This window comes from Sorex araneus, chromosome 6 (genome assembly GCF_027595985.1).
Source record: "Sorex araneus isolate mSorAra2 chromosome 6, mSorAra2.pri, whole genome shotgun sequence".
Classification (NCBI taxonomy): domain Eukaryota; kingdom Metazoa; phylum Chordata; class Mammalia; order Eulipotyphla; family Soricidae; genus Sorex; species Sorex araneus.
The window spans coordinates 22,821,979-22,843,715 of NC_073307.1; the positions used below are offsets into that span (position 1 = coordinate 22,821,979).

The 21,737-nt window shown below is 46.3% G+C and overlaps 1 protein-coding gene and 1 long non-coding RNA gene across 2 annotated transcripts in view; one reads left to right on the top strand and one right to left on the bottom strand.

The window, feature by feature from the left end:
• Positions 1 to 869: 869 nt before the first annotated feature.
• On the bottom strand, positions 870 to 5,847 carry LOC129405562 (uncharacterized). Its single transcript, XR_008630654.1, has 2 exons — positions 5,738 to 5,847; positions 870 to 2,856 (listed from the first exon to the last, which is right to left on the bottom strand). It is a non-coding gene; the product is annotated as an uncharacterized LOC129405562 (long non-coding RNA).
• Positions 5,848 to 11,251: 5,404 nt separating this feature from the next.
• Positions 11,252 to 21,737, top strand: part of ETF1 (eukaryotic translation termination factor 1) — a 35,777-nt gene continuing 25,291 nt past the window's right edge. Inside the window, exons 1-2 of the mRNA XM_004609904.3 lie at positions 11,252 to 11,406; positions 11,566 to 11,669. Coding sequence (XP_004609961.1) covers positions 11,584 to 11,669 — 86 coding nt within the window. The 5' untranslated portion in view covers positions 11,252 to 11,406; positions 11,566 to 11,583. The remainder of the gene's footprint in view (positions 11,407 to 11,565; positions 11,670 to 21,737) is intronic.

Below are 21,737 nucleotides of genomic sequence, written 5' to 3' on the forward strand. Positions count from 1 at the left end.
GCCTTGCACATGGCTGACTCGGGTTTATTCCCCAGCATCCCATATGATCCCCCAAGCACTGCCAGGAATAATTGCTAAGTGCAGAGCCAGAAGTAATCCCTAAGCATCGCCAGGTATGACCACCACCCAAAAGAAAAAAGTTTTAGGGGGAGGACTGGAGAGAATACAGCTAGGGTGTTGCCTTGCATGCAGCCAATCCAGGTTCAATACCCGGCATACCTTATCATCCCGAGTAATGTCAAGTTCAATTTCCAGCATCCTATATAGTCCCTGAGTGCACAGCCAGGAGTAATACCTGAACAGTATCAGGTATGGCCCCAAAATTCCCCCCTTGAGCCCCCTTTCCCCGACATCCACAAAGTTTTAGGAGGAAATTGTGAGGTTTAGGGGCCAAGGAAATAGAGTACAAGGCTGAAGTGCATGCCAGTGTGTGGAAGGCCTGGGTTCAATCCCTAGCACTGCATGTTTCCCTGTGCACTACCAGGCATCGCCCCAAAACAAAAATATTAAAATGTGAGGTTTCTGGGGCCAGAACAGTAGTACAGCAGGTAGGGTGCTTGCCTTACATGTGGCTGAAATGGGTTCAATCCCCAGTACACAATATGGCTTGATGAGCCAGCTAGGAGTAAACCCTGAACACCACTGGGTGTGGTCCAAAAATCAAAAATATTTTTTTTTTAAATGTGAGGTTTCCTGGGCCAGAAAAACGAGGGAATAGAAGTGATGAGAATAAATCTGTAACCCTTCTATGTACAAGTCAAATTCTGTTTTGGACTCTTGCTATATAATCTCGAAAAACTGTATTAGTTACCCAAAAGGAATAAACATTCCTTCAACATTTGTTTTGAAAATACCAATGAACACACAAATATATCTTTCACTTAGATTTAATTAACAATTTGTCACAGCAACTTTTATCCAACAAAATCACATATGGGCCTTGAAGTATACAGCTCAGCGGTAGTTTGCCTAACATGTATGAGACTGAGTTTAACATTGGTACTACCTAGCACCACCCAACAATACCTAATGCCACCCCAAGACACCATCACAAAAAAGTGTCACACCCCCAACACCCACCAAAAGTGTAAAAAGTACACCAGGCACTATCCCTGGTACCACAACAAAAATACCACATGGCATTCAGTTGTCAGATATTTTTTTAAATATTTTATTTTGGGGAACACCTTGCCGTGTTCAGGGCCTATTCATTGCTCTGCTTAGAAGTGACTCCTGGTGGTGCCAGGGAATCTGACATTGACATTACTGAAGTGCAATAGGTAATTTTATTTACAGTATAGCCTTGGTTTTTTTAATTCATCTGATAACTCCCTTCAGTTCAGAATACAAAGTAGGGCCAGAGAGATAGTTAGGGGCTTGCCTTGCACACAGCTGAATGGGCTCAATCCCAAGTACCACATATGGTACCCAGAGTCCACCAGGAGTGATTCCTGAATGCAGAGCCTGGAGTAAGCCCTGAGCATTGTTAGGTGTGATTCAAAAACAAACAAACAAATAAAAAAACAATACAAAGTGTGGTAGTATGGTAGGAGTGCTTTTTTTCTTAGCAGTGCTTAGAACTACTCCTGACTCAGTGATAGGGGGTGCTCTTGGTAAGTGGTCAAGGGACCATGCTATGACTGAAATCAACCCAGGCCTCCCCATTGCAAAGCATTCTCTTAGGCTCTTTGAACTATCTTTCCGGCCAAGAGTATTGCTTTTAAATCGACACATCAACTACCAGATAGAATAAGGTGTCAGTTCTATTGCTTTAATCCACAATTCCTTATTTTAAAAATACCTTTAATAAGCAATCTGTAGTAGTAGTTTTTATACCAGAAATTCTACAGAAGGAAAGAGCAGTAACAGCTACAGGACTGATCTCGGAAAAACGCCAGCAGCTCAGTTATTCTAGGTGAGCACTGCCGCCACCAGGCCCAGATCTTCAGAGCCTTAGCAGGATGGGGGCAGACCAAGTTCCTGCCCTACCAAACGTCCAGCACTCCACCCACATCCAGTTCCCACCGCTGCCAAAGAAACAATCCTTGGGCTGGAGTGATAGCACAGCAGGTAGGGCGTTTGCCTTGCACACGGCCGACCTGGGTTCGAATCCCAGCATCCCAAATGGTCCCCTGAGCACCGCCAGGGGTAATTCCTGAGTGCATGAGCCAGGAATGACCCCTGTGCATTGCCAGGTGTGACCCAAAAAGCAAAAAAAAAAAAAAAAAAAAGAAACAATCCTACGTTCAGGACTGATCTCGGAGAGATGCCAGAAAGACACCTGCAACTGATCGTCCCAGCTCCACAGCCCCTGAAGCGTGCAACCGCATATGTAGTCATGCAACACCTCCAAATTTCACAGAGCTGACAGCTCAGTAAAAGCACAGAAAATTATATGGAGAAACTGAGAAGCCCACTAAACTCAAGAGTGAAAACAATAACACAGAAAGCTCAACTTGCACCTAACATCTCAGTAAATCCTCAGAACATGACTTTAGCAACTCCATTACGATATTTATAACAAGCAATATAAAGTAAATTATTTTGTGCCTGCTTGGGGAGTGGGTAGGAAACTGGGGATGTTGGTGGAAAAAGACACATTGCTGGTAGGACTGGTGTTGGAATACTGAATACCCGAAACAACTGTATTGTGAACAATTTCATGAATCACCACGTTTAAATAAAGTTTCATTCTAGGCCAAAAAAAAAAAAAGATTAAAATATAAAAACAGAGGCCAGAGAAACAGCACAGTTAGTAGGATGCTTGCCTTGCACGCGGCTGACTTCATTTCGATCCCTGGCACCACATATGCTGAGCACCACCAGGAGTGATCCCTGAGCACCGCTGGATGTGGCCTAAAAAACAAAATAAATAAATATAAAAACAGGTCCTTAAGCACAGTATATGAGGTGATGGAGAGTTAGTACAGAGGGTAGGGCACTTGCCTTGCAAGCAGCTGACCTGGGTTCAGTCCCTGGCATCCCAAATGGTTCCCAAAGCCTGCCAGGAGTGATTTCTGAGCACAGTGCCAGGAGTAACCAGAGCACTATGGGTGTGACCGAAACACCAGGGGGAAAAGTATGTAAGAAGACTGGGTAAAGAAGTAAACACCTAAAAAAAAAATTTGAGGGGGAAGAGGGGATTTGAGCCACATCTGGTGGTGCTCAGGGCTTACTCCTGGCTGGTTCAGAGGATCACATCAGGTCCTGGGGATTGAACCCAGGTCAGCCACATGTAAAGCAAATGCCCTACCCACTGTACCATCACACCAGCCCCTAAATTTTAGAAATAAACTGCTTCAAGAAAAGAACCATCAATATTTCAGATACAACTGGTACTCTCCTAGGCTGCTATGGAAAATCACTATCTCCTTGCTTTCCTATTCTCTGACAGAACAATTAAGGGTGATAAGTTGGATCGATAGTACAGTGGGTAGAGCATTTGCCTTCCAGAAAGTCGACTATGTCTGATCCCAGCACCCCATATGGGTCCCCGAGCCTGCCAGGAGTGATCTCGGAGCGCAAAGTCAGGAGGAAGACATGAGCGCTGCCAGATGTGCTGTGGTTTTCACTTTTCACAATTAAAAGTGAAAATCCTAAGTAAACAAGGTATAAGGCTAGCTACATTAATTCAATCAGTGAACAGCATTGAGGTAATTTAGCAATTACAAAAAAAAAAAAACATTGAGACAGCTGTTTCAAGAGGTCAAAAGCAGCTGAATAGCAAAAATTTCAAATGGTTAAACTTAATAACATCAAACACTATCTGCTACAGCAAGTTAGGAAACATCCACAGAGAATGCTGCAGCTGAATCAATCTTAATTATAAGCTTCAATTCTGTGTACAGAAACAGGAAAACAAAATATTCCACCAAAATTAAAGACTGATGAATTCTCCTGGTCCCTGATTCAGAACATAGAAAGTCAGGATAACGTGGGAAATTTACATTAATGGACTTAAAAGGGATTTATAAATCTGATTATATAAAGCAAGATTGTAAATATTAATTTTTCTCAAGAAATGAGAAATGAGAACAAGGAATGTTCAAAGGCTTACTACTTCTTGATAGTCAGTGAAAAAAAAATCACAATTTCCTTGGAAAAATCAATCAACTGTTATTGACTTAAATTCAAGTAATACCCACTTGCCCTCATTTCAGGTTGCAAAAAAACCATACTTCATATATTTAACTAGTAGAGGTATTACTTGTTCCTACCAGGAACAACTGCCCTCAAGAAGAATGAATAGGGTCCAGAGCAATACAGCAAATAGGGCACTTAGTTTTTGCACACGGCTGACCTGGATTTGATCCCCTGCATCTCAAATGGTCCCTCAAGCATGCCAGGAGTAATTCCTGAGTAATTCCAGGAGTAACCCATGAGCATCGCCGGATGTGGCCAAAAAAAAAAAAAATTTAAATCTAGCTTACTTTAAGGTATAGTCAATATGAAATAAAAATTTATTTGGGGCTGGAGCGATGGCACAGCGAGTAGGGCATTTGCCTTGCACGCAGCCGACCCAGGTTCGATTCCCAGCATCCCATACAGTCCCCCAAGCACTGCCAGGAGTACTTCCTGAGTGCAGAGCCAGGAGTAACTCCTGAGCATTACATTACTGGGTGTGACCCAAAAAGAAAAAAAACATCTTATTTACTGACTGTTTCCATTTGTTGCAATGTTTATTGATGCTAAATTGTTCTTTTGGCTACTGATTCTTAAAGTTTTCATGAGGAAACTTTAGCACTGTTAATTTCAGATATAATAAAGTGTTTCTGGTTCATTTTGCTCATTTCTACCTCAGTCCTAGAAACAGTTACTTTTTCTGTTATCCATTGTCATTCTTGTTCCACCTCCTCCCCCCAAAAATAGAACTATACATTTGTTTTCTGTTTTGGGGTTTTGGTTTGGTTTTGGGGTCACACCTAGCAGTTCTCAGGGTTTACTTCTTGCTCTGTGCTCAGGAGGGTCATTCCTGGCAGACTTAGGAGACCATACAGGGTGTCAGAATTAAGCCAGATGTGCCACGTGCAAGGCAAGAACTTTACCCAGTATACTATGTCTCTGATAAGAGAGAGCACAGCGGTTGGGCTTTTGCCTTTCACGTGGCCAACCCCTGTTCGATTCCTCCACTCCTCTCGGAGAGCCCAGCAAGCTACCGAGAGTATCGAGCCCACAGGGCAGAGCCTGGCAAGCTACCCGTGCGTATTGGATATGCCAAAAACAGTAACAATAAGTCTCTCAATGAGAGCCGTTACTGTTGCCTGCTCGAACAAATCAATGAGCAACGGGATGACAGTGACCGTGACAGTGACTATGTCTTTAGCTAGTAACTACACATCTAAAGACTATATCATATCTAGGGGCTGGAGTGATAGTGCAAGGGCATTTGCCTTGCACACGGCCACCCCGGGTTTGATTCCCAGTATCCCATATGGTCCCCTGAGCACCACCAGGAGTAATTCCTGAGTGCATGAGCCAGGGGTAACCCCTGTGCAATGACGGGTGTGATCCAAAAAGCAAAGAAAAAGAAAGAAAAAAATTAAAAAATAAAGACTATATCATATCTAATATTTTTCCACATCTGTCCAAGGGTAGGTCAGAAAAACTAGTACACAATATTTGTGAAACTGAAAAGTCGGTTTCAGCCTATTTTAATTATGATCTTAATATTAAATGCTATTATAATGAAATACTAATGAATCAGGAAAAGTAACCACTATGAACATTAAGCACTTACCTTCCCAAGTGGTCCAAGGGTATATGGCTCAATCTCTCCATGCTAATTATTCTTACATGTTATGGGAGGACTTACTCCAGCTAGTGAGTGCTGCCTAGAACAGGAATTCTAAAAAGAAGAAAAAAATATTCTAGAATTGAAACTAGAATTTTTTTTTTTGTGGCTATTTTGGGTCACACGCAGCAATGTTCAGGGGTAACTCCTGGCTCTGCATTGAGACATTATTCCTTGTGGTGGTCGTGGGACCATATGGGATGCCGGATATTGAACCTGGATCAGTCATGTCCAAGGCAAACTTCCTACCGCTGGACTATTGCTTCAGCCAAATTCTTCTATTATCTGCCCCTTTCCCTCTGTTGTTGAGATGGCAGGGAGTGATACATTTAGTTGTGATGTGGTGCTGGTACATCAGACTGAAGTGTTCTGGTATAAGTTGCACACCTTTTGGTTCTGGTAGTGCTTGAAGTTACGACAGTGCTCAACATGGATTGCACTCCTGGCATACATAGTGCTCATGTATATTAACTTAAGAACCTTTTAGTTGTGACGACTGCAAGCACAACTGGCTGTGACACAGCTAGAAATGCATGTGGCTCTAGGGATCACATAAAACACTATAGTCAAACTGCCTGGATAGTGCTCCATGTATGCATTGGCAATACCTATCAAAACTGCAGTCTCAGATTTGCACAGCAAGTTCCTTTACCACTGTGCCTTTTCCCAGCTTTTCTATTTGTATATTGAAGTTGGAAATTGTGACTCAAGTGATCACAGACAAGGTGCCAAGATGGGTTTGATACCCTGCACCATGGATAGTCCCCTGAGCCACACAGAAGTGATCTCAGAGCACAGAGCCAGGAGTAAACCTTGAGCACCGCTGGACATGGCTCAAAACCACTCCCACAGTTTAACAAAATACAATGAAGAGCTGAAGTAAATTGCTGTCATTTACTCATAAGTTGTAGCCCATCCTCCCAACGAAGGATCACACTTCACTTCTGGTTGCCTACAGGGAAGTAACTTGTCTATTATACTAGAGCACTATTTTTCTGATGGGTTGTGGGTGGGGTTGGGCCACATCTGGCTATGCTCAAAGCTTATTCCTGGCTGTGTTCAGGGATCAATCCTGGTGGTCTTCAGGGTATCAAACGAGAGGGTACCATATAAAAGCGCCTTTACCCAGTATACTAGCTCTCAGGTCTCACAGTAGGCTATTTCAAGTCATTTGCACATAGATCTCTGTAGCTAAATAACTATATAATGTCAATTTTATTTTTAAAAAATTTTATTGAGGTTTTGTGATTTACAAGTACTGTTTTCTTATGCATGTAATTCCAACACCACACCCATCATCAGTGTACCCATCTCCCTCCCCCAAGTACCCCCAGACAGTTCTTCCTTTCAAACTCTACCCTGCCCTTGCCTAGACACACATGATCTCAATTCTGTAAATCAGTATTATCTTGTGTTGCCTCTGGCACTTTGTTGCTACCTTGAGGTGTTATCTTTAAGTCCCACATTGTATCATGTCAATTTTACACAATTCTATTTATTTTTTTCTATTTATTTATTTATTTTGCTTCTTTGGGTCACACCTGGCGATGCACAGGGGTTACTCCTGGCTCTGCATTCAGGAATTACTCCTGGTGGTGCTCAGGGGACCATATGGGATGCTGAGAATTGAACCTGGGTTGGCCTCATGCAAGGCAAACGCCCTACCCGCTGTGCTATTGCTCCAGCCCCTTGGGTTTTTGTTTTTTTTTTTTTGTAATGGAGGTACATTAGATCAAATCTAGGACAAGGCAAGTGCTCTACCACTGACCTATATCCTCAACCAAGTTACATACAAAAATTTATGGTGGGTTCAGAGATCACTCCTAGCACTATTCAGGAGTACCGTATGTGGAGCAGGGGATCAAACCTAGCTGCATGAAAGACAAGAGCCCTATCCACTACACTGTCTCTCCAGCCCCATTTTTACACAATTCTTAAATCTTATTTTGTTTTTGGGCCACACCCAGTAGTGCTCAGAGCTTACTCCTGGCAGGCTCAGGGATCATATGGGATGTCACAGATCAAAACACAGTCAGTTGATCATGTGCATTGCAAGAAACCTACCTGCTGTACTATTGCTGTTCTCTTAAATTCTACTCTGTTTGGTTTTTAATTTGGGGGCCACATCCAGCAGTGCTCAGGGCTCACTCCTGGCTCTGTGCTTAGGAATCACTCCTAGCTGGCTCAAGAGACCATATGGAGTGACAGGGATAGAACCCAGGTCAGAAACATGCAAAGCAAACACCCTCCCTGCTATCCTATGTCTCTGCCCCCTTAAATCCTATTTTAAACTTAACCAATATAGCTTGGGTATTTTCATTTTTTACGGGGGGAGGAGACAACACCCAGCAGGACTGGGTACCATGCCAGAGATTGAACCTACACCTCCTACATGCAAAGCATGCATTCCAGAACTTTGAGCTATCTCCCTAGCCCAGTTTGAATATTTTTTCATTGGCTTTTAATGTAAGATTTATTAATTTACTTAAATACATAGTATAGGGCTGAGAAGAGGGCTCAAAGGGCTGGAGTGCATGTTCTATATGGGTGAGGCCGAGGGAAGACACCATATGGTCCCCCAAAGCACTGCTGGAAGTGATGCTTGAATACCAAGCAAGAGCAGCAGCCTCCAGAAACCACTAAGTGGTACTCCTCTCCCCATCAAACAAAAAGGGTGGGAGACATAGTACAGGGGCAAAGCACTTGACTTGCAAGCAGCCATCCCTGTTTCTTAATACTCTATACAGTCACTGAGTGGTGCTGTACTGTCCACTAAGTACCAACAAGGTGTGAACCCTGAGCACTAAGAGCAGCCCCCAGCACTAAGATGCGGCCCAAAATAATAATAAAAAAAAAATTTAAAGAAATCATATTCAACTGCCATCACTTCCATGTCTCATACAATTTTCTTTTTTTTTTGCTTTTTGGGTCACACCTGGCGATGTACAGGGGTTACTCCTGGCTCTGCACTCAGAAATTACTCCTGGCGGTGCTCAGGGGACCATATGGGATGCTGGGAGTCGAACCCGGGTCGGCCGCGTGCAAGGCAAACGCCCTACCCGCTGTGCTATTGCTCCAGCCCCAGGACCAGGATAAAATTCCCAATTATCTCCTATAACCTGTCCCCTGTCCTCTGTCCTATATTCATAAATGTATTTCATACTCAAGGAGTCATTCTCACTCTTCCTCTACATCCAACTCACTACTTACTCAGACCTAACCACTCAAACTTCCATTGTCAGTTCCTTCTATCTGCACCATCACCACCACAATCTAATATCTGAAGCATTACATTTTGCTCTCTCTAATCCACGTAGAAATGTCACTTTAAGAACATAAATTTAGGAGGCCAGAGCAATATTACAGCAGATAGGGGATTTGCCTTGCAAGTGGGGAACTCAGGTTTGATCCCTGGCATCCCATATGGTCTCTCTGAGTGCAAAACCAGGAGTAACCCCTGAGCATTTCTGGGGTGGCAAAAAACCAAAAACCAAAACAAGAAAACAAATTTAGGAGTCAGAGCGGTAGTACAGTGGGTAAGGTGTTTGCCTTGCACATGAACTCTATCCCTTATATGGTCCCCCAGCCTACCAGGAGTGAGTCCTGAGCACAGAGCCACGAGTGGGTCTTGAGCACAGAGCTAGGAGTAAACCCTAAGCACCACTAGGTGCTCAAAACAAACTAAAATAAACCTTTAGGTCTAGAAAAATACTACAGGTTAAGGTACTTGTCTTGCATTCTACCCCCCCCACCCCCAGGTTTAATCACCGGCACTGAATGGTCCCCTGAGTACAAGCCAAGAATATCCCCTAGGAACCTAAACTCCTACCCCCAAATAAATCTAATTTCAGGGCCAGGGAACAGGACTGAGGGCGCATTTTGCACTTGGGAGACCAGTTTAAGAGTCCACCAACACCTCTGAGCACTACACCGTGCATTCCTTTAAAAAAAAAAATCTAAATTCTAGAGGGAGCTGGAAAAAAAGGAAAAAAAGCTCAAAGAAATCTCACAGTGCATCAAGAACCAGGCTCCATTCCCAACACCATATGCAACCCCAAGGCGAGACACTGGCCATGTATCCCTGGCAGTGGCCCTGGAGCCTCCTGAGCACTACCTAAAATTTACAGCCTGGGAGATTCGCTTTACATACACGAGATCCCCAAGCACCCGCAGGGTGTCGCGCTGGTAGAAGCCAGATCCGACCCTGCACCAACCCAGACCCAGTAAGTCACCTCCTTTCCTCTAAACCCTTCAAGTCTGTTTCGCTCAAGAGGCCACACTGCTAAACCTACACTCGGCTCTCCTGTCCATCTCCTCCAGCCACTCTCCACGTTCCTGACCGACCCTGCACCAGCAGTCGGGCTCCCCTTGGTTCCTGAAACGTGCTATTCAACTCCCACCGCTCTCAGCTTTTGGATCTGTTCCAGAGTCGGGTCCCCTTCCAGGCCGCTCTCACAAGCGCCGTTGTTGCCGTACTTGTACAATTATACCACCACACAAAAGCAGAAAATCACACGCGTTGTTCTAAGCTCACGTGGGTCTAAGCCCCTCAACGAAACTGAAGGCGCCACGAAGGCTGGCACGGTTATCAGCTAGGTCCCCTCGGCACCCCGGGAACCCAGGGACCGGCGCACACAGCTTGGGCGCAAATATTTGAATGAACACAACGAAGAGATAAACGACTACAACATTCCTAAGTCAAAATGATAAATCTAACATACAACGGCTCATTTCGCTTCTCCTCAGCTCCTCTCTCAACAGCTAAGATCAAACCAAATCTGACACCACCTCACGCAGCCCCTGGTTGGTCCCCTTCTCCCTCCACCAACCCCCCCCCCCCGCCAAAAAAAAAAAAATCCAGATCCGAAATGAACCCAGCCTTAGTACGGGGTGAGAATGAACGTGCCTCTTCTGCCCGGCGGGTGACGAGGTCCCCGACCACCCAGGAGCGCGTCCTAATCCGGACAGTGGCCGCGAGTCTAGTCAACACGGCCGTGATGACGCGCGCAGGCCGCAGCGCTTCGTTAACTATCAAGCCGTGAGGCGCTGCCTTGAGGCTTCTCCCGGTTGCATCTAACCCGCGAGTCCCGGTCCGAACGCCTTCGCGTCACAAACCCTCAGAAGTCCATCCCATTCAGGAGAAGGAGGGAAAAGACGAAGAGTCCTGCGCCTCAACACCTAAGAACCACCCCATTAGAGCCCAGCGGCGCTCGGAGAGGATCCTCGCGAGAGCCACCGGCTTCCGCCCGTTTCCTCCTCTCAGGGTGCCGGGCCGGAAGTAACGCGGAACCTCCCGGCCCCCGGCCTTACCTCACAAGGCAGCGCGGCCCCAGCTACGGCCAATAGGCGGGCTAATTTTAGGCCACGGCGCCGACAGCCAATGGAAAGTCGCGGCGCGCGCAGAGCTGGCCCTCTTCCGCGCCGGCCCCCTCCCTTCCGCCCGCCGACTTCCACTCAGGCCCGGGCGGAGGAAGTGATGTCACAGGCCCCATGTGAGCGGATTGCAACACATGCAGCTGCTTGGAGAGAGGGAGCCGGTGTCCTACGTCAGAGCCGCCGCCGCGGAGCCGCCGCCGGGGAGGAGCAGCCGTTGCCGCCCAGGACTGGGCCCTTAGGTAAGCCCGGAAAAGTAAAGGCCAGCGACTACGGCGGCGGGCCGTGCGGGCGGGAAGAGGAGGGCCTCTCGGGGGTGGCAAGGAAGGGGGCCGCTCTGCCCCAGCGGCGGCGCTAACTCTGTGGTCTTGGTGTCTCCGGGCCCCGCCGGGCCGCTCTAGGGAGGAGGAGGCGAGAAGATGGCGGACGACCCCAGTGCTGCCGACAGGAATGTGGAGATCTGGAAGATCAAGAAGCTCATTAAGAGCTTGGAGGCGGCCCGCGGGTGAGCGCCGCGTCCGGCCCCCCCATGCCCTCTTGGTTCCCGGACCCCTCTGGATGGCCGCCCCCTTGCCGCATGGCCGGATGAGGAGAGCCGGGCACTCGCTAACTCCCGCCTTCTGGACCTCTGGGTCGTGGCCCCCGCCCTGGGGGCGAGGGTCTGCACGGTTGGCCGGAGAAGGGCTTCTTTCCCCGCTCGGGAGCGGGGTGAGTGGCCGCGCTCCCCGGGCTCGGACCCCTGGACCCCCTCGTGGCAGCTCATTGCTACTTTTGTGCCCCGCTCCGGCCCTGGAGTCCGGCTTCCCCCTCTCGGAGCTCCCGGGGCTGCCGCCCGAGTCGGGGCTGGGGGTGGGGGGACAGGGCTCGGCCTTGCCGGCCGGCCGCCCTGCCCTGGGCTCCACTCCCCTCGCTCCCTGCTCGCCCTCTTCCCGGCCTCGTTAAAATGGCCTCCCCTCCCGGGCTGGGCCGGGGCGGACCGAGAGGCCGTCGGGGACAACTTCTGCCCACTTCCCCCGCGCTCTCTGGGTCTGAGCAGCCTCACCGAGGTGACCTCTCTCGAGTCCTGTGTCGGCCTCCCCACCAGCGCCCCGCTTGAAGCTGGTCCCAGACAGCACCACCCCCCCAACTGAAAATGCCAACGTGTCCCGGGTGGGGGAGTCCGGGAGAGATCGGGGCTGACGACTGGTCGGGACGTGAGTGAATCCGGGGTGCGCGGCCCTTTGCGAGGAGCTGGAAGTGCAGGGTCTCTGTGAGCCTCACTCTGGAACTTGGGGGGGCGAGGGGAGGCATAGAGGTTCCTGGCAGGTAGTAATGCTTGAAATCCAGCACGAACTCAGGAGGGCTGTGAGGCTCCTTCCGTGCTTTGGGGTGGGTGTCTGTTGCTGGAAGGGCTGGCCGGGCAGTAACTGCCTGGTGTGCTTTTTAAGTTTGCGGGGGAAACAACCGGTGACTTGTGGAAGGCGTGTCAGGGGTGATCCTATTTTCTGACTTTATTATTTTATTTTGTCCCGGTTATAGGAACTTTTTTTTACTTTACAGGAAGTGGCAAAAGCGTTTGGAACATTACATATTTGTGTGTCTGAGAAGTCTTAAAATAGCAGAGTGTCTTGCCCCAGGCCTTGTTGAAGTTTTTTCAGCACAGGAATTGGACTTTTGGTTTTCAGCTCCTTTATCGGTAGGGTTCTCCCCCCCCCACCCCTCCCAGAAGATTTGCCATGGCAGAATGACCATCCCTCAAACTCTTGTTTTGGTGTGAGGCATCTAACCCCAGGACTCATTCATGTGAAATATACACCCAATCTCTGAGCGCCCTCCCAGCTGGAGGGGTGGAGAAAGGCAGTCTTAGCAGTCCTGGACCGGATTGTACTAGATGGTCGCTCTTGGGGCTTGGAAGATGCCTTAGTGCTGGGGGTAGAGCCTGGACCCTCCACACGCACAGCATGCACTCTGCCTGTTGAGCCCTCTCCCCGCAACCCATGCTTTGTGAAATTAGGGGGACTTACTCCTCGGAAGGCCCAGGATTAACAGACTTAATTTTGCTTGGTATGAAACTTTTGAAAGTTTGGTTCTATCTAGTGAAGTTGACTTTAACTCACTTTTTCTTTGATGTGAATTGAACCTAGAGCTTGTTTTTTGTCCTTTAAAGGAACTTTAACACAGGCAGTTTTGTACCACACGGTAGAATAAATAATTCCTCTAGTGTGAGACTATCGTACAGGTGGGGTTAATATATATGTAGTTATCCATCGTGACCACACTACCAGAAACTAGTCATTTGAGTCTAGAGATGGCGGCTGTTGCAACATGTAAAGCTGAGTGTTAACTATAACTGCGCTATTGTATTACTTTAGTTTGGAGACATGCACACAGTAGAATTTGCAAGCATTATGTGAAGAAGTCTATAATAGGAATTCATAATTACATATTTGTGTGGCAGGGCAGTCAGTGATCAAACTTTAGTGAGGCATGTATACTACCTCTGAGCTACCTCCCTGGCCCTGCAACTATAATTTGCCTGTTGTCTGAGTGGAGTAACATTGAAGACAGCTGTTTAATAAGGAACAGCATTCCTTTCTACTGTGTATTGAAGGAAATTCATTGTTAAATTTATTCTTAGTTCATGTTACCAAGCCACTTACACATTGAAACTCTTGTAAGCTTTTAAAGGCTTAATTTACCCCTTTAATTTACAAGATCCAGGAAAATTTAAAGTGGGCTAAAAATTACTCTTACAGAAGTTTGGTAGTTGAACACTTTAGATACTATTTGGGTATGGGGAGTCTTTCTCTAAACAGTATAGCTCTTACTGGTGTCTTACTTGGCTTTCTATTCAGGATTTTGTTGCATCTTGATCCCATGAAAATTTGAATCTTGCCCACAGAGATAAGACAGTGGATAAGATGCTTGCCTTTCATGCAGCTCACCTGGGTTCAGTCGTCAGTACTACATATGGTCTCCCGAGCACTGCCAGCTGTAGCTCCCCACCCACCCAATAAAAGAGAAAAAGAAAATGTGAGCGCTCTCTGCTATCTCTGGGTGAGAAGATAGAAATTTATTCTGATTTTCTTAGGATTTTTCCCAGTATATTCTAGTTGTTTTTCTAGAATGCCGAGATTGTGTGAGATCTCTTTTTGAAGTGCTAGAAATTGTACCTACGGCTGAAGCAATAGCGCAGCGGGTAGGGCATTCGCCTTGCACGCGGCCAACCCGGGTTTGATTCCTCCACCCCTCTCAGAGAGCCCAGCAATCTACCTGTGGCGTATTCGATAAGCCAAAAACAGTAACAACAAGTCTCACAGTGGAGATATTACTGGTTCCCGCTCGAGCAAATCGATGAGCAACGGGATAACAGTGACAGTAACAGTGATATCATTCATAGGAAGCATCTGCTTTATTCTTGGGCCACACCCAGTATGCTCAGAAGTTGCCTCTTGCACAATGGTCCAGGGACTGTGCGGTGCTGGAGAATAGACCTGGGCCTCCTGCATGCAAAGCATAACTCTAGCCTGTTGAGCTGTCTCTCTGGCCCTGGAAGTTTTTTTATCTTACAGGTTTGGGGACCATTTCTGGTTCTCTGCTCAAGAGTGACCCCTTGAGGGTGCTCCAGCAACCCTGTGTAGTGGCATGGATGAAGGGTGAGGATGGTCTGCCGGGTACAAGGCAAAGACCTTAACCCCTGTACCATGTTTTTATTATATTTTTCATTGTTTTGTTTGTTTTGCTTCGGGGTCACACCTGGCAGGGTTCAGGACTTAGTTCAGCTCTGTGCTCGGGGATCCCTCTTAGCAAGGCAAGCACCCTGCCCGCTGACATCTCTCTCCACCTACAGTCCCCCATACTGTATTTTCTGTTGTTTGGGGGCCATATCCTGCAATGCTCAGGGATAACTCCTGCCTCTCTCTGCACTCTAGAATTACTCCTGGCAGTGCTTGGGAGACCATATGAGATGCTGGGGATTATACCCGGGTCAGCTTATGCAAGGCAAGCATCCTAACCACAGTACTAAACAGTACTCTGACAGATCGACCGCATGCAAGGCAGGTGACTTAACCCCTGTATTATATCTTTCTGGCCCAAGTACCATACTTTTTAAGGAGTGAATTTTATTTTATTTATTTTTTCTTTCTGTTTGGGTCACACCTGGCGATGCACAGGGGCTACTCCTGGCTCTGCACTCAGGAATTACCCCTGGTGGTGCTCAGGGGACCATATGGGATGCTGGGAATCGAACCCAGGTCGGCCACGTGCAAGGCAAACACTCTATACGCTGTGCTATCGCTCCAGCCCCAAGGAGTGAATTTTACTAAAGGCAGACTCAATTAGTGTATCATAGTTACAATAAGAAATGTTTATTTTATCTCATGCTTAGATATATTTAAGAGCAATGTAATGGAACTTACAGAGGATAAATGAGTCTAGGGTGTTTGGTGAGACAGCCTGTGAGTTTCAGAAGAAAACAGGTATTTAAGCATGATTGTTAGCATTTGTTAGTGAAATTTTTTGGTGTATTAATAGATTTTTTTTTTTTTTTTAATGAAAGACTGGTCTCCCCAACAGTATAGAGTTTTGGGTCTGAGAATCAGATGATTTGTTCTTTAACACTACTGAGATATGCTTAGATAAAAATAATTTTGAAATTGAGATCAATTGCGGCTGTATAACCCCAGTATAATGTCATTTTTAAGGAGTTGTATACAGGGGCCGGAGCGATAGGACAGCAGGTAGGGTGTTTGCATTACATGCGGCCGACCCAGGTTCGATCCCCGGCATCCCATATGGTCCCCCAAGCATCTCTGTGTGTGACCCAAAAAGCAAAAAAAGAAAAAAAGAGTTGTATACAAAGCACAGTAATTTATTGAGCACTTTGTATATTAGACATTGTTAAGCAGATTTGGGGGGCAGGGGGTAGTAGGTGTTGGAGATTGAGCCTAATACCTCTTACATGCTAGGCATGTGCTCTACAACTGAACTTTATCCTCCACTATCCCAGTTCCCTACATTACTGGGCGGGGCGGGGGGTTAGGCCACACCCAGTGAGACTTGGGATGCTCTGTGCTCAGGAGTAACTCCTCAGTTCTGGGAGACCACATGGCACCAGACATTTCACCCAGGCTGAATTGTGTGCAAAGCAAGCACCTTATTTTCTGTATTATCTCTCAAACCATATATATGTATATATATAATACATACATATATATAATTTAATCCCTTCACAGTGTAAAGTTTTGCTACCATTTGATAAACAGGACAGCTGAGGCTTAAAATTGCTGGCTTCCTGTTGGAAATGGAATGTAGCAGAGCATTTATAAAAGAGTCCTGGACTTTAACCAGTTTAATATGCCACAGACAAATGTTTTCAGAAACTACAACATTGTATTTAATAATTGTAATCTGGTGGGTATAGACTGTCCCTCTTGAAAGCATTTATGGGAACCAAAATTGTCTAAAATAGGGGACTTGCTATGAGTCTGTTTTTGAAGCAGCTTGTTGTACTTAATCTTGTGAATTAAAAGAAATAGTATATATAACTTGAACCTGGCAAAACAGAATCTATTTATTTAGTTTGTTTATTTTGGGTTTTGGTGTCATACCCAGCTGTGCTCAGAACTCACTCCTGGCTCTGTGTTCAGGAATCAATCCTGGCGGGAACCGGGGAGCCCATACGTGGTCCTGGGTTGGCTGTATGCAAGGCAAGCACCCTACCTGCTGTACTACTGGCTCTGGCCCCAAAAGAACCTATTTCTGTTTAGTTTCGTGTGCTAGGAAAAATTTTTGGGTCCAAGTTGGTGGTAGTTCTTCCTACTTGTATATTCGTCACAGTTTGTTTAGTGAGGACATAAGCCAAAACTGGAACAAGGGCCATGTGAATGGAAGCGTAGTTGCCAGTATTCTGAATAAGGACTGAAGCAGGTGCACATGTTATAGGAAAGAAAGGTGGGAAACTTTGACTGTTAAATTTGGCTCTAATGTTTTCTGAACTGTCATGCGGTAGCCATAGAGATAGTGTTGGGAGCTTTATAAGTAATAAAATCATAAAACCAGTGCCTGTAAACAAGAACTGTGGTGAGTGTAACAGAAAGCAGCAGCATTAATTCGAGCTAAATTGTGTCTATGGATATTAAAATATTTCTTTTCAGGAGAGATAGTAGAGCAGGTAGAGTGTTTGCCTTGAACACAGCCAAACAAGTTTGATTCCCGGAACCCCATATGGTTCCCCAAGCCCTGCCAGTAATGATCCAAGAGCACAGCTGGGTGTAACCCAAAAAACTGCAGCACTGTAGCGCCGTCATCAATTGTTGTTCATCGATTTGCTCGAGCAGGCACCAGTAATGTCTCCATTGTGAGACTTGTTGCTGTTTTTGGCATATTGAATACGCCATGAGTAGCTTGCCGGGCTCTCTGAGAGGGACAAAGGAATCAAACCCGGGTCGGCCACATGCAAGGCAAACACCCGACCTGCTGTGCTATCGCTCCAGTCCCCAAAAAAAGTAATAATAATTTGTAGTGCCTAACTTTTGCCTACACATGACTGTTTTCCATACCCCCAGATCTGACTGTTGGGACTGAAGGGGTGGGCAGAACTATTTTTCTTTTCTCCCCTTCAGTAGTTGTGATACTAGATATGGGAACCCTACCCTTACCTTTCTGATTTTTTTGTTTGGTTGGTTTTGGTTTTGGATCACACACTGCAGGGCTCAGGAATTACTCCTGGCTGTGCTTGGGGGACCATATGGAATGCTGGGGATTGAACTGAGGTTGGCCATGTGCAAGGCAAGAGGACTGTCACTCTGGCCCCAGCTCTCCGTCTGATTTAGCAGCTACTTCCTGAATGGATGCAGTTTAATTTGGACTTGAGCTGTTAGCATCACATTCATCAGGCAAAGGGCTCAGTCCCACAAGAGTAATAAACTTCTAGAAAAGTCAGGGCTTTTCCTATTTCTGCCCAATCATTTAGGGTTGCTTTTTCTCCTAGATTTCTGTTATTTGCCAGTTGTTAACCCATAGTACTCAAAAAAGTACTGTTTCAAATATAGTTGATGACATGGTGCTATTAATTTATTTTTGGCTTTGGAGGTCTCACCTGGTGCTCAGGGTTTATTACTTCTGGCTCTGTGCTCAGGAATAACTCCTGGTGGGGCTCCGAGTCATATGGAGTGTGGGATATTGCACTCAGTCAGCGCGTGAAAGGCAAGCACCTTACCTGCTGTACTATCTCTTTGTTTTGGGGCCACACCTGGCTCTGCTCAGGGCTTACTCCTAGCTCTGCACTCAGGGGTCACTCCTAGTGGGCTTGGGGGACCATATGGGTGACAGGGATTGAACTCTGTTCAGCCACATGCAAGGCAAATGCCCCACCCGCTGTCCTAGTGTCCTGGCCCCACCTGCTATACTAGTTCTTCAACCTCTCAATATCTAAGGCTCAGCAGTAAAGAGGTGTTGCCTTGCAGTGGGGAAGGTTTGATTCCCTGAATCACAAAAAAATCAAGCTTTATTTGGGAGGGCGAGGTGCGAGAGAATTCACATTTTACATGGTGCTTGGGACCATTTGATGCCAGGGATTTAACCCAGACATCTTGCGTGCAAAACGTGCTCAACCCATTGTTCTCCCAAAAGGTGTTTCTTTGTTTTTAACTCTAGCTTAATATGCATAGCATCACTTTTGCTGATGACCCTCTCTTTTCCTAGTACTCAGAATCACTTGTCTTGCTCAGTAACTTCACCAGCATAAATTCAGGTTTGCTCTTGAAGTGATCTTCCAAATAACCAAATGCTAGTAGCAAACTCTAGGAGTTACACGCAAAGCCTAGGACAAGCCTAAATAGTATAATTTAGTTCTGCACTTTGAGGTATAAAGGGGCTGAAAATATGTTTTTTTGTTTGGGTTCGTGTTTTGACCATACCCAGTGGTACTCAGTTCTGGTTCTGCTGTCAGGGATCACTACTGGCAGTGCTCGGGGGACCATAACCAGGCCAGCTATAAGATAAAGGTGTCTCTCAGCCCTGGAAACTATACATATAAGTTCCCCATCCCACCAGCCCCAAGTAACAGAACCATTAGGACTGCTTCGTGCTTGTGCCACACCAGTCATTAGGCTAAGCTTCTTAAGCCTCGGCCATCTTCCAAGGCTCACAAGAAGTTGGGGGTTTTTGGTGTCTTTTTATTATTCATTTGGTTTGATTTTTATGGCCACGCCCAGTGGTACCAGGTTGTTGTTGTTGTTTTTTTTTAATGGGGGGGTGAACATATATATAGTTTGTTTGTTTTTTTTTTCTGGCCACCCCTGGCAGTGCTCAGGGGTTGTTACTCCTGGTTCTGCACTTGGAAATCACTCCTGGTGGTGCTCAGGGTACCATATGGGATGCTGGAGATCAAACCCAGGTCTGCCCTATATGCAAGGCAGGCATCTTGCCCACTATACTAACACTTCAGCCCCTGAGCATATAATTTTTACCGGAATGTAATTGTTCTGTCTTATTACTGTTAATTTCCTGCCATGCCAGATTCATAAACTATATCACACATGTATGATATATGTGTAAGTATATCATATATACAGACAGAATAACTACATACTAGGATTTAGTGGTTTCAGGCATCCATATCCACAGGGAACTTGTATACCCAGTAGATAGGAAGTCTGTTGTGTTTCTTTAGGGGGGTTATTTCATTTAGGGTCACACTCTGGTACGCAGGGCTATTCCCAGCTCTGCTCAAAAATTGCTCTCAGATGTGCTCAAAGGAGCACATGGTGCCCAGCATGGAAAGCGGGTACTCTAGCCTTTTGAGCCATCTCCTTGGCCCTTACAGTGCTTTTTGGTTTTTGTTTGGGGGGTATGCCTAAAAGGTCCTTGGGGAGCTACCCCTGAGTCAGTGGTCAGGTGAGCCATATGGTGGGAAGGAGGGGGATCAAATGTGGGCTTCTTGTGTCAAAACATGCACACTCTCAGGCTCCCTGCTATGTTCTTATGCCACTTGATCACCACAAAATTCCTCACATTTTTTTGTTTGGGGGCACGCCCAACACTATTTAAGCAGTGCTTAGGAAGTACTCCTAGCTAGGTGCTTGCAGACTGGGGGGAAGGGGAGTGGGGGCGGGGGTGGTAGGGGTTTCGAGGTTGGTATTTCTATTTGACCTCTTGCCAGAGGATTGAACCTGGGGCTCCTACATGCATAATATACTACGAAGTCATCTGAGCCATCTTCCCCAGCCTCACATGTGAAATTTATTTTTAAAACCTTTTTTTGTTATTGTTGTTCACACCCAGCATTACTCAGGGATCATTCCTGGTGGGTTTGGAAGACCATATGGTGTGCCTGGGATCTACCCAGTTGGCCACATACAAGGCAAATGCCCTGCCCACTGTACTATATCGAACAGCCTACATGTTGAATTTTAAAGGCTAGTAATTTGATGGCTGGAGCGATAGCACAGTTGGTAGAGCTTTTGCCTTGCACGCGACCGGCCTGGGTTCGATTCCTCTGCCCCTCTCCAAGAGCCCAGCAAGCTACTGAGAGTATTCCGCCCACACAGCAGAGCCTGGCAAGCTACCCATGGAGTATTCGATATGCCAAAAAGCAGTAACAAAAAGTCTCACAATGGAGACGTTACTGGTGCCCGCTCAAGCAAATCAATGAGCAACATGGACAGTGATACGAAATTTGGTGCTGGGGAGGGAGATGGCTCTTGGTTTTTGTTTGGTTTGTGGCTTTACCGGGTAGTGCTTAGGGCTTGTTCCTAGCTCTGTGCTGAGGGATCACTGGGAGAGGGTTCGGGGGCAAGGGGAACTATATGGGATGCCAGGGGCCAAATCCAGGTAGGCCACTTGCAAGGCAAGCGCCCAATCCTCTGTAATCCTTGATGACATCCCCCCACTGGACCCCCACCATTAAAAGGAGAATACTGTGAAGCTTCGTGTCCCTCCCACACACACATTTGCATTCTGTTTTGTTGTGCTCTGGGGCCGCATCCAGAGATGCTCAGGGCTTATACCTACCTGGCTCTGCACTCAGGAATCACTCCTGGCTGTACAATCGGCCCTAAGTTGTTTCTTACTGAGGTTTCCTTGGAGTGTTTGATGAAGCTCCCTGTGATAACAGCCTTATCTTATGCCACTGGACATTCTTTGAATTCTAGTCTATTACGGTTTTAGGTTTGGGCGACACACCAGGTGTGGTACTCCCGGATTCTCTCCTTGTGGCTTGAAGAACTCTGTGGTACTGGGGATCAAACCTGATTCTCCGCTGTGCGAAACTTGTGCTGAACTCTTTGAGCCTTCTCTCTGGCCTTGTCATTTCCTGACATCTGTTTCTCTGAATCCAAGTGTATGAAGAATAAGGAAAGGAATGGTTTTGTTTTCTTTCCTTTATCTCCCCAAACATAACTGAATCTTTCAGATCAACAGCCTTAACTTCATTATTGGTCTCATATAGATAACAAAGGGGAGAACAGATTCCATTCTTTTCCTATTGGTACATTGGTCAGTCTTTCTCTTAGTCCATTCAACCCAATCTCTCTGATCTGCTTGATTTTTATATAATAGATGATGCTACTTAGTTTTGTCCTTTTTTACA